The sequence below is a fragment of the Bombina bombina genome, chromosome 7, assembly GCF_027579735.1.
Source record: "Bombina bombina isolate aBomBom1 chromosome 7, aBomBom1.pri, whole genome shotgun sequence".
In the NCBI taxonomy this organism is placed as follows: Eukaryota; Metazoa; Chordata; class Amphibia; order Anura; family Bombinatoridae; genus Bombina; species Bombina bombina.
The window spans coordinates 308214808-308241967 of NC_069505.1; the positions used below are offsets into that span (position 1 = coordinate 308214808).

Genomic DNA, 27160 nt, shown 5'->3' on the forward strand with positions numbered 1-27160 from the left:
AGTTCACCTCACACACAACAGCAATGACAAGTTCACCTCACACACAACAGCAATGATAAGTTCAACTCACACACAACAGCAATGACAATTTCACCTCACACACAACAGCAATGGCCGGCTCAGCTCATCTGCAGCTGCATTCAGTGCCACTTGCACATAACACCCAGTATTATAGGCAAACATCACCCACAGTGGTGTTGCCAAGTTCATTATACAAAGTACCATAAGACTTAATATGCATAAAGCCAATTCCAAGAGCCCGCTATATAGCACAGGGCTCTCCTCATACACTTGTATTTCACTCCACGATTATAGTGTCAGAAACTTCTGACATAAATCCAAACCTCTCCATACACATTAGAAGTCTCTGTCACAGTGTTAAGCTACCCATATACCATGAAAAAACATGTTCTCATTCAGAAGAGGTGTCATTTACCTCCACAGAGAGACAAGGGTTGTTTCACATCATACAAAACCAAGCTATCGTTCTAGAATATGTCATGCAATGTTAGTGTCAATCAGGCAGCATTATCATCCTTTTACACAGAGTAGGTGCTAAATCAGTCATAAACTCTGACATACTGAAAAAGCCAGACTAAGCTTGCTCACTGGCAGCTCCTGACTCACAGCAGTAGGGGCAAATTTCACTTGAAGAGAGGAAGTGCCAAGTACCATTCCAATATTGGCAGTCAGCCATGCAACCTATCACCGACTGGCACTGCCAGGCTCTCCTGAGACATAACAGAATGCAATGACTTGATTTTTAACACTAGTTTCTCAGTCCATACTTACTCCCCCAACACGCTCAAAATGTTCCCCGTCTTTTTGAAAGTCGATGAGCTGCCCATTAAACAACCAGGAGAAGGAAATATCCAATGAATGGTCATGGGACACCTGGCATGGCAGGACAATGCTCTCCCCAACAGTGACATCCATACTGGATGGTGGCACAAGTACCTGCGTGGGGTCTAAGAAAGAAAGACAAATTAGAATAGACTAGTTTGTATGAACATGTCTGAGCCTATTTTAGAATATCCCAGTATGTTTCAGGGTCATAGCATGTGTCAAATCCTGGCATGTTCCAGAGTGTAGAATTGTGGGTTCCCTTTTTCCCACATGCCCTAATGTTTTACAGAATAACCCAATGTACATTACCTTATGTCCGATTGTTTCAGCATATATCCTTCATGTTATAGTGCCTTAGCATGTTTCATTATGCCCTGTGTGTTTTAACAATATGTTAACAAGCTATTTTTATTAACCCCTTGGATGTTTCAACATCCCTTTATGTCCTAGAGTGTTTCAGTATGTCCCAGCATGTGACTTCAACATCTCTTTATATCCTAGCGTGTTTCAGTATGTCCCAGCATGTGATTTCAACATCTCTTTATATCCTAGCATGTTTCAGTATGTCCCAGCATGCTCTAGCATGTCAGAATGTTTAGGATTGTCTTAGAATATCACATAGTGCTTCACCACAACCCAACATGTCTGTCAGTTTCTTTATGTTTCAGTGTACCACAGTATGTTTCAGCCTGTGTCTGTATGTTTTAAAACATTACACATGCACTACTGGGAGCTAGCTGAGCACATTGGGTGAGTCAATGACAAGAGGCACATAGGTACAGCCAGCAATCAGCAGCTAGCTCCCAGGAGTACACTGCTGCTCCCGAGCCTACCTATGTATGCATTTTAACAAATGATACAAAGAGAAGGAAGCAAATTAGATAATAAAAAATTGTTTAAATGTGCATGCTCTATCTGAAACATGAAAATAAAATTATTAAACAGATATATAAATTAAATACACAAAACCACATCAAAATACCTATTCAGACCACAAGGGGATGGGCTTACATTAAAAAATTGTGGAATTGGAGTAGTTCCACAGGACAGTATGCACCTCTAGCACTCTGATGCCCAGACTCACTGGGAGGGACTTTACAGGAATAAAATTAAAATATAACTTTTATTGTTGAAAAATTAAAATTGTATACAAACATACACAAAACACACTCACATATAAAATCGAATATGTTGGAAAGAACCAAAATAATTAATAATGTGATACTATTAAAGTATTTAAAGCCTACGTAATAAGGTTAGCAAGTATCAGAATTATAGGTTACTGGTAAAGTCTGATTTCTTATACCTAATGTATCTATCCAGGTAATAGGAATATGAATATTTAGCTAGTAGTGGCTGTGTTGACAAAGGCAAGGTGGGTAATTCCACTGTAGTATATACACCATGGGTATCTGTTGGTATGTGGGAATTCCAATATACTACTTCAGATATCAAGGCCTCTAGTTTATACCTACTATCAGGGGCTAATGGGATAAACCTACATGAAAGGTCATATAGAGCGATAATGACCGAAATATAACCACATCTGGCAACTATTTGCAGGTCTTGGTCACGTAGTGACAGATCAAAATATTATATACTTATGTACACTGTGGATACACCTGAGCCAAAATGCAAGCCAATGGCATGTATATCGAATGTCGTAACAAATGTGTAACATAAACATTAGACGTATACTAAGCCCTAATTGTTGAAGCAATTTTATTACGAGCGTTAACAATTTTAATTATTTTGGGAACTTTTGGACCTGGAGTTACAAGATGAGCTATATAGTATTATTATCATAAATGTAATTTCATTACCATCCCAATATTTCTAGCACTTTAATACAGCAATATAAGTATATCAGTCTCTGGTACACTGTCTACGGAATTAAACAATTGATTACTGAGCAATACAGATTATGTCACCCAAAAACACCAACCCCTAAACAGGATGAGCTCTCCTACCTTGTCATTATCGCTCTATATGACCTTTCATGTAGGTTTATCCCATTAGCCCCTGATAGTAGGTATAAACTAGAGGCCTTGATATCTGAAGTAGTATATTGGAATTCCCACATACCAACAGATACCCATGGTGTATATACTACAGTGGAATTACCCACCTTGCCTTTGTCAACACAGCCACTACTAGCTAAATATTCATATTCCTATTACCTGGATAGATACATTAGGTATAAGAAATCAGACTTTACCAGTAACCTATAATTGTGATACTTGCTAACCTTATTACGTAGGCTTTAAATACTTTAATAGTATCATATTATTAATTATTTCGGTTCTTTCCCACATGTTCGATTTTATATGTGAGTGTGTTTTGTGTATGTTTGTATACAATTTTAATTTTTCAACAATAAAAGTTATATTTTAATTTTATTCCTGTAAAGTCCCTCCCAGTGAGTCTGGGCATCAGAGTGCTAGAGGTGCATACTGTCCTGTGGAACAACTCCAATTCCACAATTTTTTTAATGTAATTACATTATATGCACAAGCACCAATCCATAAATAATAGAACAGAATATAAAGAGTGTGAAATCACACACAGGTGTATTTCACACTATTTTACAAATACACAATTAGTGGGGATTGCCTATAATAGTGCCATTGTTTAATCTATTTCCTTTCACAAGGGGATGGGCATTTACAGTAAAAATCACTTCTTCTTAATCCGTCATTCTTCCCTGTCGCTACTTCTGGCTATAAGGAATTCTGCTGTATTCCCTGAAATTGTAAATTTCTCCTACCCCAGACCATATAGTGTCTTGTTACTAATATTGTGAAGTCATAGTCCTCATAGTCCTACAAGTGTTTCCAGCATTCTCTAGTGCGTTTCAGTACATGTGAGTGTTAAGCCTGCTCAAAATGTTTCATTATGGGGCCGAATTATCATTGTGCGAGCAGACATGATCCGATATTGCGGATCATGTCCGCTGCACATCGATAAATGCCGACAGCATACTCTCTCTGCATGTATCATTGCACCGAACTGCTGATGCAATGCCACCCCCTGCAGATGCTGCTAGCAGGGGATGTCAATCAATCTGATCATATTCGATCGGGTTGATTTCTGGCGCTGTTTGTCCACCACCTCAAAGCAGGCGGACAGGTTATGGAGCAGCGGTCTTTAGACTGCTGCTTCATAACCTGTGTTTCCGGCGATCCTGAAGGATCGCCAAAAACACGGGGCATCAAGCTCCATACGGAGCTTGATAAATATGCCCCTATGTCTTAACATGTCACGTGTAATTAAAGGGACAGGAAACCCCCAATGTTTCTCTTTCATGATTTGGATAGAACATACAATTTCAAACAACTTTCCAGTTTGCTTCTATTATCAAATGTGCTCCATTCTCTTTGAATCCTTTGCTGAAGGATTAATTGGCAGCTTGCTGAACACATCTAGTTAGCCAATCACAAGAGACAAATGTGTGCAGGCGCCATTCAGCAGCTAGCTCCCGCTAGTGTAGGAAATGAGCGTATTCTTTTTCAACAAGGGATACCAAGAGAACAACATTTGAAAATAGAAGTGAATTTAAAAGTGTCTTAAAATGACCTGCTCTATGTGAATCATGCAAGTTTAATTTTGACTTTCCTATTGCTTTAAATATGTTACAGCAAGCTTTAGTATATCCAGGTTTCTTCAGTGTACCTCAGTTTATGTCTGCCTTACGACTACAATTACAATTGTTTTTCTGCCCAGGGATACACCTCTTGAAAAACCTACTCTATGGGGCCGATTTATCATATGTCTGGCAAGCATGAACCGCTGTAGCGTATCATGTCCACCAGACATCGCTGAATGCCGAGAGCATACGCTGTTGACATTTAACGTTGCAAAGCAGTTCTGGTGAACTGCTTGTGTAATGCCGTCCCCTGCAGATTCGCGCTAGCAGGCCGCTAGCAGGGGGTCTCAATCAACCTGACCATGTCCGCAGCCTCAGAGGCAGCAGATGAGTTAACGGGACACTGTACCCAAAAATTTTCTTTTGTGATTCAGATTGAGCATGAAATTTTAAGCAACTTTCTAATTTACTCCTATTATCAAATTTTCTTCATTCTCTTGGTATCTTTATTTGAAATGCAAGAATGTAAGTTTAGATGCCGGCCCATTTTTGGTGAACAACCTGGGTTGTCCTTGCTGATTGGTGGATAAATTCATCCACCAATAAAAAAGTGCTGTCCAGAGTACTGAAACCAAAAAAAAGCTTAGATGCCTTCTTTTTCAAATAATGATAGCAAGAGAATGAAGAAAAATTGATAATAGGAGTAAATTAGAAAGTTGCTTAAAATTGCATGCTCTTTCTGAATTACAAAAGAAAAAATTTGGGTACAGTGTCCCTTTAAGGAGCGGCAGTCTTAAGACCGCTGCTTCTTAACTCCTGTTTCCGGCGAGCCTGAAGGCTTGCGCGGAAACAGGGGTATACGGCCCCTATCTCATTTCCTTTGTGCAGCCATTTAGTAATATAAATGGGTTTCTGCACTGATCAACCAAAACCCCAAATATTATAGGGTTAAAATTCTGCATTTCAAAGTATTACAATCCATTCTCTCTGGGGGCAGAGAAAAGAAAATTAAATTACAGACTAAGGGAACAAAATAAAAATAAAAGTATATTACAACATTCTTTTTACTATGCAAAACTGAACATTTTATGAGGAATTCAATTTTCAGTTTAATGGGCCCTATACGGGATATGAACCATTGCATCTAGAGTATGGAAATACAGAATCTCAGCAGGAATACTGTTGATTAACAATCGTTGCCAGTTCTCTGTATCCTGTGCTTGGCAGGAATTTTGGCTTGACGGCCTCAGGATGTATTATTTGTTAAGATTATTCTAAGATTTAATAGAATGCCATTTTAAAGTGACAACATTCTGTGTAACTCACATTTATTTTGTTTGTAACCAACATTATCTTTAGAGACTTAGCTCATTTTTACAGGCACAGTTTGCCCCCCTTTCATGCCAACCTATTCTGAGCATGGCATGAAGCAGTGCACATCTGTGGAGTTCAGAATCCATTTATGGATAATGTATTTACTGTGATGACCTGCTGTTCTTCTGGCAATGCATTAAAAAATCTATTGCGGAAATGTTAGATCTGAATTTCAAAGACTAGAAGTAGATATTTACTTTTGAAGTAGATTTTAAAGTTAATCACTTGTAATTCTAAAGAGCAACCATCTTATGAGAAAAGTGAAAACATAAGTCTAAAGACAGTTTTATTCAGGTAAGCCGAGCTCATCTGTCATTGCACCAATACGTCTCAAGAGGGGTGATGATACAAATTACAGTTTTACTGCTAAAGGCTATAGTCAAAGGGCTATTATAGTGCAAAACTGATGCTTTAATTTGTTATATAATTGTAGCACTTCTGACTCTGCAAATGTATGCACCTGACCCCAATAAAAAAGGGTTAAATGGACAGTCTACACCAGAATTTTTATTGTTTAAAAAGACAGATAATCCCTTTATTACCTTTTCCCCAGTTTTGCATAACCAATACGGTTATAGTAATATACTTTTTACCGCTGTGACTACCTTGTATCTAAGCCTCAGCAGACTGCCTCCTTATTTCAGTTTTTTTGACAGACTTGCATTTTAACCAATCAGTGCTGGCTCCTAAGTAACTCCACATGCGTGAGCACAATGTTATCTATATGACACACATGAACAAATGCCCTCTAGTAGTGGGAAAAAAATTGAAATGCATTCAGATAAGAGGCGGCCTTCAAGATCTTAGAAATTAGCATATGAGCCCACCTAGGTTTAGCTTTAAACTAAGAATACCAAGAGAACAAAGCAAAATTGGTGATAAAAGTAAATTGTAAAGTTGTTTAAAAAATTACATGCCCTATCTGAATCATGAAAGTTCATTTTGGACTAGACTGTCCCTTTAAATACATAGTTAAAGTACTGCTCCGAAGCCACACTGTTGGTCCAGAGAAAATAAATCTGGGTTATGCCACTACTGATTGGCCTACTGGCTTTATCTGCTTGAGATCAGCAGTTCTCTGTGGCTTCTGAGCAGTGCTTTAACTATGTTTCATAGTTTATACACTTGCGCAATTGCTAGTGCTAAAATTACATGCTCTAACCAATAACAGCATGTAATATTTGCACTACAATGCCCCTTAAAGGCTACTTATAAAACTTAGTATCAGTTAAAGGAGCAATGCACGCAGGAAAACATCTGATAAGAGTTAATTGTATTTAAAGCTGTTGCAGGAATATACTTTCTAATGGGCTGGGCACTGGGAGGTTGATTTCTATTGCTGTCTCTTTTAGATAGAATTTTTATAAACAAAAATCTTTCAGTATAGATGATGATTTTTAACAAGAAAACACAGCTATTTCAAATAGCAAAATAATGGTAAAGGAGCAAATCTATAAACATTCAAATACACTCAAGCAGGTAAATCACTGGATACATATTTAAGGGGATACAAATTTACATTTCAAGGTCTTGTTAAGAAAGGCAGTTAAAGGGACTATGTACTATAAAAGTGTTTTCCCTTAATGTGTTCCCAAAGTATCTCTGCTCCCAAGCAATACATCAGAGGGGAAGCTGCAAAATATTAAGCAAGAAGGTGCCAGTGCTAAAGGCAGGGAGAGGTGGTACAAAACCGTAACCTCTTGTTCCAATTGGACTAGGTACTACATCACACCAGACAGTACTTTGTCAAGTGTACTGTGTTAACGTAGTATCTCCATCTGGCACAGATGTGCATGTTGTGGTCCCTTCTGTCAGCGGAGACTGCATATGGGGACAGAAGACATCTGGCTTCATATGGTAAAGATGAACTGATTGTGCTTATTTGTTTGTGTCACTCTCTGTAAGGATCATTTTTTGGCACCTTGTAGCATCAGTGGGAGGGAAGGAGGGAGGCAGGTGGGGGAAGGGATGGGCAGGGTTCCTTACACCAGTGTTTTTCAATCGTGGTCCTCAAGTACCACCAACAGGTCAGGTTTTCATTATAGCTCAACCAGAACACAGGTGAAATAATCAGCTGATCAGTAACCATGGTAACTAACCTGATTATTTCATCTGTGCTTAAAGGGACATTAAACACTTTGAGATGGTAATATAAAATGATAAATTGTATATAATAAAACAACTCTGCAATATACTTTCATTATTTATTTTGTCCTCTTTGCCTGTAATTCCATTCTGAAATTGTGAGCTTTTCAGTTCCTGTTAGAAATGGAAGTGCAGAACACTGTTAAATCCAGCACAACCATTGGCTGCACACTCTAGTGACCTATTTATAACTGACCCTAATTGGCCACAGCAGAAAAGGTAACACAAGTTACAACATGGCAGCTCCCAGTGTTTTATAGACACTAAAACTTTAGACTTATTTTGTCAATTTTTAAACAATGAATGAAACTTTAAAAAATACATCTGCATGTTAGTCATGGACTAATCTTTTCTTTGAATGCATCATTCTATCTAGCATGTATTTAGTGTTTAATGTCCCTTTAAGTTCAGCTATAATAAAAACCTAGCCTGTTGGCGTACTTGAGAACCGTGGTTGAGGAACTCTGCTTTACACTATGGAAACTTGATTATGAAGAGAGTGTCTAGTATTTGTGTACAGAATTTACTTGACACCTGGAAACCAACGTATTAGGTGCAAAAAGAAGTTTCTCATAGGGGGGTAACAAAAATAAGCTGGGATGTTTTTGTTTTGTTGGTTGGGCGTATATATATCATCTTCTTTCATCCTATAGAACGACCAGCAGAAAGAACATGCATCAAATATGTTGAAGAAAATGTGTTTGTCAACACACAACCCAGCAACAATGCACAAAAATATGGATTTGGCAATCCTGGCAAAGCGGTGGATAAGTTTAAAATGTCAAAACTAGTCATTATATATAGCTAACAATATTATGTAATCTTCTTCATAATGCACTATTCCTTATCTCTCCTGCTGGCTGATATCAGATTGGAAAGTACAGTTAAGAGCAGAATCTATGGGAAGCATTGATAGTTTAATCCCTTGAAAGAATGTAAACTACAAAGCTAGACAGGTCAATCTGGCCACCTTCCAAAAAACATTTAACTGTAATTGTCTTCCATGTAAGAAATACCGTTTTGTAGATATAAGTGATAAAGTCAACTCAAAAGTGTATAACAAGGTGTATTTCATTAAAGACCTTCTGACCCACAACAGCAATATTGCTGCATACTTTAAGGTGTTTTATTAGCTAAAGTACAATATGCACAGTGCATACAATTTGTCTTTTAAAAATATAAATAAAGATTTTTTCCCACTAGTTCAAATGATTAAAGGGACAGTATACACCAATTTTCATATAACTGCATGTAGTAGACACTACTATAAAGAATATGCACAGATACTGATCTAAACATCCAGTATAAAACCTTTTAAAAACTTACTTAAAAGCTCCTAATTTAACACTGTTAATTAGATAAGTCTGGGACACCCACTGAAAGGGGCTGATAGCAGAACCTCCCCCCTCCCCCTCCCCTGCATATACAAACAAAAGTAGCCTGAAGTTTGTATACATCAGTATACATCTAAAACTTTGGGGCTTGATTAGGAGCCTGAAAATCAGCACAATATTATTTAAAAATAAGCAAAACTATAATTTTTTACAAAAACACAGCCAGATAGGCTATATAAATGGATCATCTACAGAACATTTATGCAAAGAAAAATCTAGTGTATAATGTCCCTTTAACTTCCCCTATCCAGGGACCCTGCAACATGCCATTATACTTTACATAGTGGTAGAGAACAGTGATAAAGCTCATTTAAATGTGAACTCTAATTTTTTTTTTTTACAGTAAAGAATACCAGGTAAACATACGCAGCATTTTCAAGGTATATATACCCGGACTGCTGTGAAATGGAAATTGTGTTAGCAAAATGATTATTTATAATGCAGTGCATAAAGGCATGACAGAAGAGCAATAATGACATCATATAGTGCATTAGATCACTAACGGCCAACTGGTGACTCTCTGCACTAGTGTTTGCAGCATCTGGGGAAAAAATAGACCACTGGAAAGAAGAACAGCAAACGGAGGGTACCCTGCATTGTTATCTCAGTATAGCCCTATGCCCCTGGATATGTTTAGTTATATTCTTAGATTATTTATCATTTAAGTAGCCATCCTTTAAAAAGTTTCTAGATTTGGGTCTAGCGCACCTTATCTTAAAGGGACATGAAACCCAAATTTTTTCTTTTATGATTAAGAAAGAGCATGCATTTGTAAACATTTTTCTAATTTACTTCTATTATCTAATTTGCGTAATTCTCTAGATATACGTTGCTGAAAAGAATATCTAGATAGGCTCAGTAGCTGCTGATTGGTTGCTGCACATGGATGCCTCGTGTGATTGGCTCGCTCATGTGCATTGCTATTTCTTTAATAAAGGATATCTAAAGAATGAAGCAAATTAGATAATAGAAGTAAATTGGAAAGTTGTTTAAAATTGTATTCTCTAATTAAATCATAAAATAATTTTTTTTGGGTTTAGTGTCCCTTTAAAGGGATAGTAAAGCCCAAATTAAACGTTGATGATTCAGATAGGGCATGTCATTTTTAACAACTTTGCTTTGTTCTCTTGGTATTTTTATTTGCAAGCTAAACCTACTGTAGGTAGGCTCAAATGCTAATTTCTAAGCCCTTTAAGGCCGTCTCTTATCTGAATGCATTTGACAGTTTTTCACAGCTAGGGGGCGTTAGTTCATGTGTTTCATATAAATAACATTTGGCTAGATTTAGAGTTCTGCGGCCAAAGTGGTGCGTTAGCTACGCGTGCTTTTTCCCCCCCGCACCTTTTAAATAACGCTGGTATTTAGAGTTCACAGAAGGGCTGCGTTAGGCTCCAAGAAGGGAGCGTAGAGCATAATTTACCGCCACTGCAACTCTAAATACCAGCGGTGCTTACGGACGCGGCCAGCTTGAAAAACGTGCTCGTGCACGATTCCCCCATAGGAAACAATGGGGCAGTTTCAGCCAATAGAATGCATGCTCAATCTGATTGGCTGATTGGATCAGCCAATCGGATTGAACTTGAATCTGATTGGCTGATTCCATCAGCCAATCAGAATTTTCCTACCTTAATTCCGATTGGCTGATAGAATCCTATCAGCCAATCGGAATTCGAGGGACGCCATCTTGGATGACGTCCCTTAAAGGAACCGTCATTCGTCTGGAAGTCGTCGGCCAGGATGGATGTTCCGCGTCGGCGGGATGAAGATGGATCCGGAAGAAAGAAGATTGAAGATGCCGCTTGATAGAAGACTTCAGCCAAATGATGGATCTCTTCAGCCCCCGCTTGGATCAAGACTTCAGCCGGATGATGGATCTCTTCAGCCCCCGCTTGGATCAAGACTTCAGCCGGATGATGGACCTCTTCAGCCCGATGATGGACCTCTTCAGCCCCCGCTTGGGCTTGGATGAAGACTTTGGAGCCTCCTCTGGATGGATCGGTGATACCCGGCGTGGTGAAGACAAGGTAGGAAGATCTTCAGGGGCTTAGTGTTAGGTTTATTTAAGGGGGGTTTGGGTTAGATTAGGGGTGTGTGGGTGGTGGGTTGTAATGTTGGGGGGGTATTGTATGTTTTTTTTTACAGGCAAAAGAGCAGAATTCTTTGGGGCATGCCCCGCAAAAACAGAATTTATGCTTACCTGATAAATTACTTTCTCCAACGGTGTGTCCGGTCCACGGCGTCATCCATAACTTGTGGGAATATTCTCTTCCCCAACAGGAAATGGCAAAGAGCACAGCAAAAGCTGTCCATATAGTCCCTCCTAGGCTCCGCCCACCCCAGTCATTCGACCGACGGACAGGAGAAAAACAGGAGAAACCATAGGGTGCCGTGGTGACTGTAGTTAAAGAAAGAAATTCATCAAACCTGATTAAAAAAAACCAGGGCGGGCCGTGGACCGGACACACCGTTGGAGAAAGTAATTTATCAGGTAAGCATAAATTCTGTTTTCTCCAACATTGGTATGTCCGGTCCACGGCGTCATCCATAACTTGTGGGAACCAATACCAAAGCTTTAGGACACGGATGAAGGGAGGGAGCCAATCAGGTTACCTAAATGGAAGGCACCACGGCTTGCAAAACCTTTCTCCCAAAAATAGCCTCCGAAGAAGCAAAAGTATCAAATTTGTAGAATTTGGCAAAAGTGTGCAGGGAAGACCAAGTCGCTGCCTTACATATCTGATCAACAGAAGCCTCGTTCTTGAAGGCCCATGTGGAAGCTACAGCCCTAGTAGAGTGAGCTGTGATGCGTTTGGGAGGCTGCCGTCCGGCAGTCTCATAAGCCAATCGGATGATGCTTTTCAGCCAAAAGGAAAGAGAGGTAGCAGTAGCTTTTTGACCTCTCCTCTTGCCAGAATAAACGACAAACAGAGAAGACGTTTGTCTGAAATCCTTTGTTGCTTCTAAATAGAACTTTAAAGCACGAACTACATCTAAATTGTGTAACAAACGTTCCTTCTTTGAAACTGGATTCGGACACAAAGAAGGCACAACTATTTCCTGGTTAATATTCTTGTTGGAAACAACCTTTGGAAGGAAACCAGGTTTAGTACGCAAAACAAATTTATCTGAATGGAACACCAGATAGGGCGGATTACACTGCAGAGCAGATAACTCAGAAACTCTTCTAGCAGAAGAAATAGCAACCAAAAACAGAACTTTCCAAGATAACATCTTGATATCTATGGAATGTAGAGGTTCAAACGGAACCCCTTGAAGAACTGAAAGAACTAAATTCAGACTCCAGGGAGGAGTCAAAGGTCTGTAAACAGGCTTGATCTTGACCAAAGCCTGAACAAAAGCTTGAACATCTGGCACAGCTGCCAGTCGTTTATGTAACAAGACAGATAAAGCAGAAATCTGTCCCTTTAGAGAACTCGCTGATAATCCCTTATCCAAACCTTCTTGAAGAAAAGAAAGGATCCTAGGAATTTTGATCTTACTCCATGAGAATCCCTTGGATTCACACCAACAGATATATCTTTTCCATATTTTATGGTAAATCTTTCTAGTTACAGGTTTTCTGGCTTGTATCAGAGTATCTATCACAGAATCCGAAAACCCACGCTTAGATAAAATCAAGCGTTCAATTTCCAAGCCATCAGCTGGAGGGAAACTAGATTTGGATGTTCGAATGGACCCTGTACAAGAAGATCCTGTCTCAAAGGTAGCTTCCATGGTGGAGCCAATGACATATTCACCAGGTCTGCATACCAAGTCCTGCGTGGCCACGCAGGAGCTATCAAGATCACAGAGGCCCTCTCCTGTTTGATCCTGGCTACCAGCCTGGGAATGAGAGGAAACGGTGGGAACACATAAGCTAGGTTGAAGGCCCAAGGCACTACTAATGCATCCACTAGAGTCGCCTTGGGATCCCTGGATCTGGACCCGTAACAAGGAACCTTGAAGTTCTGACGAGACGCCATCAGATCCATGTCTGGAATGCCCCATAATAGAGTCAACTGGGCAAATATCTCCGGGTGGAGTTCCCACTCCCCCGGATGGAATGTCTGACGACTCAGATAATCCGCCTCCCAGTTTTCCACTCCTGGGATGTGGATCGCAGATAGGTGGCAGGAGTGATCCTCCGCCCATTTTATGATTTTGGTCACTTCTCTCATCGCCAGGGAACTCCTTGTTCCCCCCTGATGGTTGATGTAAGCAACAGTCGTCATGTTGTCTGATTGGAATCTTATGAATCTGGCCTTTGCTAGTTGAGGCCAAGCCCTGAGAGTATTGAATATCGCTCTCAGTTCCAGAATGTTTATCGGGAGAAGAGACTCTTCCCGAGACCATAGACCCTGAGCTTTCAGGGAGTCCCAGACCGCGCCCCAGCCCACTAGACTGGCGTCGGTCGTGACGATGACCCACTCTGGTCTGCGGAAGCTCATTCCCTGGGACAGGTGATCCTGGGTTAGCCACCAACGGAGTGAGTCTCTGGTCTTCTGATCTACTTGAATCACTGGAGACAAGTCTGTATAGTCCCCATTCCACTGTTTCAGCATGCACAGTTGTAATGGTCTTAGATGAATTCGCGCAAAAGGAACTATGTCCATTGCTGCAACCATCAACCCTACTACTTCCATGCACTGAGCTATGGAAGGTCGTGGAACAGAATGAAGAACTTGACAAGCACTTAGAAGTTTTGACTTTCTGACATCTGTCAGGAAAATCTTAATTTCTAAAGAATCTATTATTGTCCCCAAGAAAGGAACTCTTGTCGACGGAGACAAGGAACTTTTTTCTATGTTCACCTTCCATCTGTGAGATCTGAGAAAGGCCAGAACGATGTCTGTGTGAGCCTTTGCCTTTGAAAGAGACGACGCTTGTATCAGAATGTCGTCCAAGTAAGGTGCCACTGCAATGCCCCTTGGTCTTAGAACCGCTAGAATGGACCCGAGTACCTTTGTGAAAATCCTTGGAGCAGTGGCTAGCCCGAATGGGAGAGCCACAAACTGGTAATGTTTGTCCAGAAAGGCGAACCTTAGGAACTGATGATGATCTTTGTGGATAGGAATATGTAGATACGCATCCTTTAAATCCACGGTAGTCATAAATTGACCCTCCTGGATTGTAGGCAAAATCGTTCAAATAGTTTCCATTTTGAACGATGGCACTCTGAGAAATTTGTTTAGAATCTTTAAATCCAGAATTGGTCTGAAGGTTCCCTCTTTTTTGGGAACTACAAACAGATTTGAGTAAAACCCCAGTCCTTGTTCCACAGTTGGAACTGGGTGTATCACTCCCATTTTTAACAGGTCTTCTACACAATGTAAGAATGCCTGTCTCTTTATTTGGTTTGAAGATAAGTGAGACATGTGGAACCTTCCCCTTGGGGGTAGTTCCTTGAATTCCAGAAGATAACCCTGAGAAACTATTTCTAGTGTCCAGGGATCCTGAACATCTCTTGCCCAAGCCTGAACGAAGAGAGAGAGTCTGCCCCCTACTAGATCCGGTCCCGGATCGGGGGCTACTCCTTCATGCTGTTTTGGTAGCAGCAGCAGGCTTCTTGGCCTGCTTACCCTTGTTCCAGCCTTGCATCGGTTTCCAAGCTGGTTTGGTTTGCGAAGCATTACCCTCTTGTCTAGAGGCTGCAGAGTTGGAGGCTGGTCCGTTCCTGAAATTGCAAAAGGAACGAAAATTAGACTTATTCTTGGCCTTGAAAGACCTATCTTGTGGGAGGGCATGGCCCTTACCCCCAGTGATGTCTGAGATAATCTCTTTCAATTCTGGCCCAAAAAGGGTTTTACCCTTGAAAGGGATATTAAGCAATTTTGTCTTGGAAGAAACATCCGCTGACCAAGACTTTAGCCAGAGCGCTCTGCGCGCCACAATTGCAAACCCTGAATTTTTCGCCGCTAATCTAGCTAACTGCAAAGCGGCATCTAAAATAAAGGAATTAGCTAACTTAAGTGCGTGAATTCTGTCCATAACCTCCTCATACGGAGTCTCTCTACTGAGCGACTTTTCTAGTTCCTCGAACCAGAACCACGCTGCTGTAGTGACAGGAATAATGCACAAAATAGGTTGCAGGAGGTAACCTTGCTGTACAAAAATCTTTTTAAGCAAACCCTCCAATTTTTTATCCATAGGATCTTTGAAAGCACAATTATCCTCGATAGGAATAGTAGTGCGCTTGGCTAGTGTAGAAACTGCCCCCTCGACCTTAGGGACTGTCTGCCATAAGTCCTTTCTGGGGTCGACCATAGGAAATAATTTCTTAAATATAGGAGGGGGGACAAAAGGTATGCCAGGCTTCTCCCACTCCTTATTCACTATGTCCGCCACCCGCTTGGGTATAGGAAAAGCGTCGGGGTGCACCGGAACCTCTAGGAACTTGTCCATCTTGCACAATTTTTCTGGAATGACCAGGTTGTCACAATCATCCAGAGTAGATAGCACCTCCTTAAGCAGTGCACGGAGATGCTCTAACTTAAATTTAAATGTCACAACATCAGGTTCTGCCTGTTGAGAAATTTTACCTGAATCAGAAAATTTCCCCATCTGACAAAACCTCCCTCATGGCCACTTCAGATTGGTGTGAGGGTATGACAGAGCAATTATCATCAGCTCCCTCCTGCTCTACAGTGTTTAAAACAGAGCAATCGCGCTTTCTCTGAAATGCAGGCATTTTGGATAAAATATTTGCTATGGAGTTATCCATTACTGCCGTCAATTGTTGCATAGTAACAAGCATTGGCACGCTAGAAGTACTAGGGGTCTCCTGCGTGGGCAAAACTGGTGTAGACATAGAAGGAGATGATGTAGAACTATGTCTACTCCCTTCATCTGATGAATCATCTTGGGCAACTTTACTATCTGTGGCAGTACTGTACTTACATTGTTTGGACGCTATGGCACAATTATCACACAATTTTGAAGGGGGAGACACATTGGCTTCCATACATACAGAACATAGTTTATCTGAAGGCACAGACATGTTAAACAGGCTTAAACTTGTCAATAAAATACAAAAACCGTTTTAAAACAAAACCGTTACTGTCTCTTTAAATTTTAAACAGGGCACACTTTTTTACTGAATATGTGAAAAACTATGAAGGAATTGTTCAAATTTAACCAAATTTTCACCACAGTGTCTTTAAGCATTCAAAGCATTGCACCCCAAATTTCAGACCTTTAACCCTTAAAGTTTTAAGCCCTCTACAGTCCCAGCTACAGCCTTTGCTGCGACTTTACCAAACCCAGGGGGGTATACGATACCAAATGAAGCCTTTCAGGAACCTTTTCAACTATTTCCAGACCCACACACATGCAGCTGCATGTCCTGCTCTCAAAAGTAACTGTGCAGTAATGGCGCGAAAATGAGGCTCTGCCTACTACATAGAAAGGCCCTTCCTGACTGGGAGGGTGTCTAAACCAGTGCCCGACGTAAAAAAACGTTCCCCAAAGTTATAAAGTGTGAATTTCAACATCAAGCTGTATAAAATGCCCAAATAAAGCAATCGATCTAGCCCATAAAAGTGTCTACCAGTTTTATAGCCCATATTAAGCCCTTTATTCTGTTTGAGACTAAGAAAATGGCTTACCGGTCCCCATGATGGGGAAAATGACAGCCTTCCAGCATTACACAGTCTTGTTAGAAATATGGCTAGTCATACCTTAAGCAGAAAAGTCTGCCAACTGTTTCCCCCAACTGAAGTTATCTCATCTCAACAGTCCTATGTGGAAACAGAAAACGATTTTAGTTACTGCTGCTAAAATCATATTCCTCTCACAAACAGAACTCTTCATCTTTTTCTGTTTCAGAGTAAATAGTACATACCAGCACTATTTTAAAATAACAAACTCTTGATAGTAGAATAAAAAACTACAACTAATCACCACATACTCTTCACCATCTCCGTGGAGATGCTGCTTGTTCAGCGGCAAAGAGAATGACTAGGGTGGGCGGAGCCTAGGAGGGACTATATGGACAGCTTTTGCTGTGCTCTTTGCCATTTCCTGTTGGGGAAGAGAATATTCCCACAAGTTATGGATGACGCCGTGGACCGGACACACCAAAGTTGGAGAAAGGCCCTTTTAAGGGCTGGTAAGGTAAAAGAGCTTTTCTATTTTTATTTTAGAATAGGGTAGGGCATTTTTTTATTTTGGGGGGCTTTGTTATTTTATTAGGGGGCTTAGAGTAGGTGTAATTAGCTTAAAATTGTTGTAATATTTTTATAATGTTTGTAAATTATTTTTTTATTTTTTGTAACTTAGTTCTTTTTTTATTTTTTGTACTTTAGTTAGTTTATTTAATTGTATTTATTTGTAGGTATTTGTATGTAATTAATTTATTGATAGTGTAGTGTTAGCTTTAATTGTAGATAATTGTAGGTATTTTATTTAATTAATTTATTGATAGTGTAGTGTTAGGTTTAATTGTAACTTAGGTTAGGATTTATTTTACAGGTAATTTTGTAATTATTTTAACTAGGTAGCTATTAAATAGTTATTAACTATTTAATAGCTATTGTACCTGGTTAAAATAAATACAAAGTTACCTGTAAAATTAATATTAATCCTAAAATAGCTACAATATAATTATAATTTATATAGTAGCTATATTAGGGTTTATTTTACAGGTAAGTATTTAGATTTAAATAGGAATAATTTATTTAATAAGAGTTAATTTATTTCGTTAGATAAAAATTATATTTAACTTAAGGGGGTGTTAGGGTTAGACTTAGCTTTAGGGGTTAATAAATTTATTAGAGTAGCGGTGAGGTCCGGTCGGCAGATTAGGGGTTAATACTTGAAGTTAGGTGTCGGTGATGTTAGGGAGGGCAGATTAGGGGTTAATACTATTTATTATAGTGTTATTGAGGTGGGAGTGAGGCGTATTAGGGGTTAATACATTTATTATAGTAGCGGTGAGGTCCGGTCGGCAGATTAGGGGTTAATAAGTGTAGGTAGGTGGCGGCGACGTTGGGAGCGGCAGATTAGGGGTTAATAAATATAATATAGGGGTCGGCGGTGTTAGGGGCAGCAGATTAGGGGTACATAGGGATAATGTAGGTTGCGGCGGTGTGCGGTTGGCAGATTAGGGGTTAAAATTTTTTATTAGAGTGGCGGCGATGTGGGGGGGCCTCGGTTTAGGGGTACATAGGTAGTTTATGGGTGTTAGTGTACTTTAGAGCACAGTAGTTAAGAGCTTTATGAACCGGCGTTAGCCCAGAAAGCTCTTAACTCCTGGCTTTTTGCTGCGGCTGGAGTCTTGTCGTTAGATTTCTAACGCTCACTTGAGCCAAGACTCTAAATACCGGCGTTAGAAAGATCCCATTGAAAAGATAGGATACGTAATTGACGTAAGGGGATCTGCGGTATGGAAAAGTCGCGACTGGAAAGTGAGAGTTAGACCCTTTCCTGACTGACTCTAAATACCAGCGGGCGGCCAAAACCAGCGTTAGGAGCCCCTAACGCTGGTTTTGACGGCTAACGCAGAACTCTAAATCTAGGCGATTGTGTTCATGATTGTGGATTTATTTAAGTCAGCACTAATTGCCTAAAATGCAAGTCTTTCAAAAGATCTGAGATAAGGAGGCAGTCTGCAGAGGCTTAGATACAAGGTAATCACAGAGGTAAAAAGTATATTTCTATAACAGTGTTGGTTATGCAAAACTGGGAAATGGTAAATAAAGGGATTATCTATCTTTTTAAACAATAACATTTTTGGTGTCTACTATCCCTTTAAAATAACTCCTTTATTAGGGCAGACTGTTATTTTATTTTTTTTAATATATTTTTTATTGAGACAAACAAGAGATAAAATAATACAGGCCCACATGGGTATGCGAATAAAAGTTACAAACTTAAAAGTGAACAATAAGTCTTAAACAATGATGTAATGATTATTATCTTTTAGTTAACGCATACATAATTTTATATTTACCGGTGAGTATAGATGTGGGGTTTCTCATAAGTGAATATAGGGTCTCTTTTTTATAATATGAGGAGTCTTATGAATATAAGTTCAGGTAGTTATATCTCTGATTAACGGAGAGTAGGGCTAAGTAGACCACTCTTTGTAAACTGAAGTGGTTACAGAATGATAGTATGGTCTGAGATCAAAAAATGCACTTGGGAAGAGGAGAATGTGAATCAGAAAGCTGGGTGCATCTTTTTTGATTGTTCAAAAGATCTGTAGAAATGAAGAGATATAACTAATAAAAATACTGTGAGATAGGTGAAAGATTGCAGCGGGCAAGAGCTGCTTGGGTTGAAAGAAAATGGGTATAGGACCTGTTATGGGGGGGGCAGACTGTTATTTTAAGACAAGGTTCTGTGGACATTTCATATTTGCTTTGAATTTTGGAGGTTCCTGCAGAAAACCTCAGTCTTCACTGGCACGCCTGTTACATTGTTGCTGGGAAACACCTTGTGGATCTGCTAGTGACAAGAGTTATTGGAAGATTGACAGAAGAAGTATAGAATATGTCTAACCACTATTTATCTTGCAATGTGTTATTCTAGAGATTAAAATCTAGAGCATTCAGCATTCTAGGGCATTGTTCGCAAAAGTCTTTTTTCAAAATATCACTAAAAAAATAAATGTGCGTAGGGATTTCATAAATAACTTGAACCATAGAATGTTATCTTATTGGACCAGAGTGCACACATAAAACATTACATGGTGAAGACTAATTGTCATATTCAGGGTGCTAACCAGCTGTATACTTCACTCACCTTTCACCACTAGTGTACCAGTGCTGCTGGCTGTGCCAAAGTGGTTGCTGGCCGTACAGGTATAACTCCCTGCATCTCTTTTGGTCAGATTGGATATCTTGAGGCCCCCATCATCCAAGAGTGAGAGTCTGACAAAATGAAAAAGCAACAGCTTAGGAATGAAGTGACAGAAATAAGAAACAGCAATAGATGAGACCACAAGAGACAGAATAATCAGAAAACAAAATAAAAAAGGGAAACAGCAAACTGTAGAAAAAATAAAAAGCAGAGGATTAAGAGGGGTCATGAGACATGAAAGATGGACACAAAAACACAGATGATGACAGAAGAGTAGGCCATCTTTTTTTAACAAAACTGGAGAAAGGATCATGAGAAATTAAACAGTTATTATAGTCTAGTGTCTCATAAAGTTTGCTTTACTGATGAGATGTTTCCAAAGGAGTTTACAATAGAGGCACATTCATTTAACAGGATTTAGACCCTACTGAACATTCCATTCCAGAGAGAAACACCTGATTTCCTTATGACAGCTTTCAAAGTAAATGAGATGAACAGATTGTTGGATGGTTATAATCAAGAATATAATTTACTGAGGAAATAACTGTACACTAGGGATAGGAGAATGTTTGGCAACATTCAAAAAATGAAACAAATTTTAACACAACTAATTTTGATTGTTTTTACAACATTCTAACATTTGTTTAATGTAATAGTATTTCTAATGCTTTCTTTAATTGTAATATTTGATTCAAATTTTTCTAATAATTTGATTAGATTTATGCAATATTCGAATTCGAAGAACGTATTTATATATTTGTAATAGTATTTCTAATTCATTCAAATTGATATATTTGTATCTATTATGTATCAATTTACTAAATTCCTTACCACATGAACTATTGAATTTCTGAATAGTATTTGTTAACCCCTTAAGGACAAGGCCATTTTTCAATTTCTTTCCCTTAAGGACCAGGGCTATTTTTACATTTCTGTGGTGTTTGTGTTTAGCTGTAATTTTCCTCTTACTCATTTACTGTTCCCACACATATTATATACTGTTTTTCTCGCCATTAAATGGACTTTCTAAAGATATTATTTATATATATATATATATATATATATATATATATATATATATATATATATATATACACAGTATACATATATAATCATATATTATTATTTACTATAATTTTTTTTAATAAAATATGATGAAAAAATGAAAAAAAAAAAAAAAATTCTAACTTTCAGCCCCAAAATCTGTTACACATCTTAAACCACCAAAGAAACAACCATGCTAAATAGTTTATAAATTTTGTCCTGAGTGTAGAAATACCCAATGTTTACATTTTCTTTGCTTTTTTTGCAAGTTATAGGGCAATAAATACAAGTAGCACTTTGCTATTCCCAAACCATTTTTTTTTCTCAAAATTAGCGATAGTTACATTGTAACACTGATATCTATCAGGAATCCATGAATATCTCTTGACGTATATTGATCTAGGCCCATTTTGGTATATTTCATGTCACTATTTCACTGCCAAATGCGATCAAATAAAATAAAATTGTTCAATTTTTCACAAACTAGGTTTCTCACTGAAATTATTTACAAACAGCTTGTGCAATTATGGCACAAATGGTTGTAAATGTTTCTCTGGGATCCCCTTTGTACAGAAATAGCAGAAATATATGGCTTTGGCATTGCTTTTTGGTAATTAGAAGGCTGCTAAATGCCGCTGTGCACCACACGTGAATTATGCTCAGCAGTGAAGGGGTTAATTAGGGAGCTTGTAGGGTTAATTTTAGCTTTAGTGTAGTGTAGTAGACAACCAAAAGTATTGATCTAGGCCCATTTTGGTATATTTTATGCCACCATATTACCGCCAAATGCGATCAAATAAAAAAAAATGTTAACTTTTTCACAAACTTTAGGTTTCTCACTGAAATTATTTACAAACAGCTTGAGCAATTATGGCACAAATGGTTGTAAATACTTCTCTGGGATCCCCTCTGTTCAGAAATAACAGACATATATGGCTTTGGCATTGATTTTTCGTAATTAGAAGGCCGCTAATTGCTGCTGCGCACCACACGTGTATTATGCCCAGCAGTGAAGGGATTAATTAGGTAGCTTGTAGGATTAATTTTAGCTTTAGTGTAGAGATCAGCCTCCCGCCTGACACATCCCACCCCCTGATCCCTCTCAAACAGATCTCTTCCCTCCCCCACCTCAAAATTGTCACTGCCATCTTAAGTACTGGCAGAAAGTCTGCAAGTATAAAAATAAAGGTGTTTTTTAAAAAAAAAAATATATATTTTATTTGAAGTGTAGGATCCCCCAAACAGCTCTCTAAGCCTCCCCCTTCACCTATTGGTCGCCATCTTAGGTACTGGCAGCTGCCTACCAGTACCCAGTTTACTAACTAACAAATGTGCACTTTTTGCACAAAAAAACCCTATTTTCTGTAGTGTAGCTTCTCCCCCCCCCTCCTCAATACCTTCTCCCCCTTCTCAATGCCTTCTCCCCCTCCCGGATCCCTTTCCAAAACATTTTCCCCCCTCTCCCTCCTCCGGCAGATTAAACTGAAGTAGACAAGACAGTGCTCCCGAGCCCCGCCCCCCACATCTGTGCATGATCACGGACAGGATCTGATGTCGCACCAGCGATTGGCTGCCCAACCGCCTCCCTGCTATTGCCCCCACCCACCAACAATCGGCATCATTGCTGTCCAGTGCAGAGAGGGCCACAGAGTGGCCCTCTCTGCATCGTTAACTCTGCAAATCTATTTCTGCAGTGCCCCACTCATGGGGTATGCAGAAATAGTGCAATCTCGCAATTTTGTACGAGATTGCAGCAGAGAGAAGCCCAGGACTGCAGCAACATACAGGGTGCAACACTGGTTGTTTAGGGGTAAAATTGAATGTTACATTCGAAAATTCGAATGTGGACATTCAGTATAATTATAAACATTCGAATTCGAAAGTGACATTAGAAAACTGTAAATAACATTCGATTATAGAATTTTTAAAATTTTTCGTTAGCAACATTTGATTATGTAAATTTGAATTTGAATATAAACGCATTCGCCCAACCCTACTGTACACTGCGGATTAAAAACATTCAACTAAAGCTGTTGGAGTTGTACGAGAGTTACATGTTGTGAAAGGGGCTATGTGTTGAGACACTCTTGACACGTTTTTATAGGGTGTTGAAGGTAGATATGTTCAATTCTTGCCCTCAAAGGCCAAAACCGAAGCAGCAGTATATAACCACCCTTTATCCACGCATGTTTGTTCACATAGAGAGACGCTTAAAGGGACAGTCTAGTCAAAATTAAACTTTCATGATTCAGATAGGGCATGCAATTTTTAACAACTTTTCAATTTATTTTTATCATAAAATTCGCTTTCTTCTCTTGGTATTCATTGTTAAAAGCTAAACCTAGGTAGGGTCATATGCTAATTTCTAAGCCTTGAAGGCAGCCTCTTATCTCAGTGCATTTTGACAGTTTTCCATAGCTAGGCAGCACTAGTTCATGTGTTCAATATAGATAACATTGTGCTCACTACCAAGGAGGAGTTATTTATAAGTCAGCACTGATTGTTTAAAATGAGATAGGGAGGAAATCTGCAGAGGCTTAGATACCAGGTTATCACAAAGGTAAAAAGTGCATTAATATAGCAGTGTTGGTTATGTAAAACTGGGGAATGGGTAATAAAGGGATTATCTTTCTTTTTAAATAATAAACAAATTGATATAGACTGTCCCTTTACATATTAGTCTGTTTTAACCATTGAGAATAGGAGTTTCAAATGCTAACAGAGTGAATAGGAGGAGGCAATTATATAGGAGGTGAAGTTCAGACCATCTACAGAAGAAAGGGGCAGTTGTAGGAAGAATTTGGAATCGAGAACTGAAGAGAAGATTGTTTAATGTTATCACGAGATTTCTAAATGTATTTTAGTTTCTATAGCATGATTAATATAGCAGATATTTAAATGTAATCTGTTTGATATTGTGAAGTAAATATTCACATAAATGCCTGAAGCCACAACACTGACTTGTGCTATAATATGCTGTTTAGTTCAAGATATAATTGAGCAACTCCATAGATTTAGGTCCATTTATGATAGGAGATTCAGAATAAATAATAAATAAGATCCTTACAACTGTAACTAAAGCCTGACATTTTTTGAATAAACTTACAGGGAACTATATGCAACTAAACACACTGGGCTAGATTACAAGTGGAAAAATTTCCACATTTCAAGCTGATAAAGTTTAAAAAGAAAAGGACCTTTATTCCATTTTAATATACAGGGCCCAACAGTTGTGCAAGCAACATTTTGGGTTTACCTCTAGCCGTTGTTCATGCCAGTTGTAATATACCAAGAGAACAAAGCAAAATTGATGATAAAATTAAATTGGAAAATTGTTTAAAATGACATGCCCTATCTGAATCGTGATTGTTTATTTTTGACTAGACTACCCCTTTAACTAAAAATGTAAGTATTTGACAATATTTTATTTATTTTGTAAGTTTATTCTTTGGAGTGTATTTAAAAGTCTAATAAAAAGATAATTGAAACTATAACTGGTTTTACACAATTGAATTGTTATGTTTTACACGTATAAAAGCTTTTATGGCAAACAGCACTAAAGCCAAGCAATGGAGGGACATTATTGATGCAATTATAATGTGTTTTGTTGATGATATCATAAACTTACATCACTGGTGACATCACATCCCAAACACAGTCAATCATGAATTACATGACATAGTGCTTTTGGTCCAAAGATGATAGAACAGGTCCGGGGTCAGATTTAAAAAATCAAAAACTTTATTGTGACGATTTAAAATCCAAACATGGGGACAGAACACAGGAAGTCCAAAACACCTAGAACTGTGGCTTACGCGTTTCGGCCGTAGCCTTACTCATAGCCAATATCACATTACTAATCAATTTAGTTTAAAAAGGCCCCCCCGGGCTGTGATTGGTTCAAAAACAATAGGCGTGTTTGAACTTTGATTCGTTTCCTGTGAAACTTAACAAGTGTCTACTACAAGTCAAACCAGCATAATAAAGCAATGATTATAAGGCATTTCACAGACAAATATATATAAAAGAATAGAACTGCAAACACTGTATATCGGCTTTCTCTAATGTAAAACCTAACCTTTAGAGTTATCCTAATGTATCATATTGCAGTGTTTATAAATTGAAACTGACCTGTTACTAATAAATGTTATACCAGTCTCAAATATGTAATACTCTATGTATATATAAATGACTATCCTAAAGCTGTAAGTGAAAAAATGTCAATAAGTGTACAGCAAACCCAATCTATAAATCTATGGATTAAATGTTGTTAGGTATATCAAAATACATATGTCAATGAGTATGACTTAATGCCTAAGGATGGAACAAATAAATAAATCAGAATGAAATTTTAATTTAATTTTAGTATACTCTTTTGAATCAAAAAAAAGGAGCTAAGGGATATCTGTCTGAATTATTCCCAATAATTGATTAGATCATATTGGGAATTTAAGCCCTTGGGGAATCTGGTTTCCAGCTGGAAAATCCAGAACATTTCTCGTTTTTATAGCAGTTTTTCTTTGTCACCCCCCCCTCTGGGGGGTAATCACTTGTTCAATGGCCTTCCATCTTAGTGAAGCAATACTATTGCGATGTTTTGTGACAAAGTGCTGCACAATTGGAGTGGTTGCTTTACCCACTTTGATGGTACTAAAATGTTCCCGCATACGGGATCTTACGTCTCTAGTCGTAAGTCCTATATATTGGACCTGACATTGTGTACACTCCAACATATAAATGACATTGCTAGATGAACAATTAAGACATCTTTCAATGTCATATGTTTTGCCTGTGACTGTAGAGGAAAAGGTAGTTGTTATATCCATATAGTCACATGGTTTACACCTGGTGTGTCCACATCTAAACATGCCCCTATGTTGTAGCCATGAACTAGTTGGTTGTTTAGTAGGTTTTAGTTTGGAAGGGGAAAGTATGTTGCCAAGTGTACAGGCCCTTCTGTATGAGCATCTCAGACCATTATCAACAGTGTCAATTAATTTATCATCCGCCCTTAACATGCCATAATGTTTCCGAACTATACCACAAATTTGTTGGTATTGAGCACTAAATGTGGTAACAAATGTGACTCCCTTATGTTCGGATGAGGCGATGTCACCACTCTTAGGGGTGAGCAAAGATCTTCTATCTATGTGTTTAACCTCATTTATAGCCTTGTTTATGTCTGAATTTTTGTAGCCCCTCTCTTTGAGGCGACTCACTAGATCTTCCGACTGTTTTTCATATGTTTGTGGATCAGAACAGTTTCGTTTAAGTCTAATCAGCTGTCCCTTTGCTATCGCATAAGGGACATGCTTAGGATGGCAGCTCCGGCCATGTAACAAAGTATTGCCCGAGATCGGTTTCCTGTAACTACTAGTTACAATCCTGCCATCAGACATGCCCCTCATCGTGATATCAAGGAAGTTTATTTCATAGGGTTCTATCTCAAAAGTGAACCCAAGATTGAGGTCATTTTCATTGATCCAAGTCATAAACTCAGTGATGCTGCACCTGTCCCCCTTCCAAATAAATAGAAGGTCATCAATGAAACGCTTATAAAAAGCAATTTCATTGATGTATGGGTTGATTTGTGTATAGACGTGGGACAGCTCCCACCAACCTAAGTATAGGTTGGCGTATGAAGGTGCAAATTTGGCACCCATAGCTGTCCCACGTCTCTGCAAGAAAAACTCACCCTCAAATTCGAAATAATTGTGGGTCAACAAAAATAGAGTGACCCTCAATATAAAATCCTGATATGGTATGGAAAAATTGGTTTGTTCTGCCAAAAAATATCTCAAAGCTTGTATCCCCTTATCATGTGGGATCATGGAATATAACGATGTTACATCCACTGTGACCCACATGCTGTCAGTACTCCAATTCTCAGACTCAAGTAATTGTAGCACATGTGTGGTGTCTTTCAAATGACTGGGTAACTGGGTCACCAATGGCTGTAATATCGCATCCA

At 38.7% G+C, this 27160-nt stretch overlaps 1 protein-coding gene across 1 annotated transcript in view; it reads right to left on the bottom strand.

Annotated features, from left to right (window-relative positions):
- LOC128666372 (contactin-4-like) overlaps positions 1–27160 on the bottom strand; it is a 438445-nt gene that overhangs the window by 88228 nt on the left and 323057 nt on the right. Inside the window, exons 12-13 of the mRNA XM_053720931.1 lie at positions 20089–20216; positions 793–968 (exon numbers count right to left, since the gene is read on the bottom strand). Coding sequence (XP_053576906.1) covers positions 793–968; positions 20089–20216 — 304 coding nt within the window. The remainder of the gene's footprint in view (positions 1–792; positions 969–20088; positions 20217–27160) is intronic.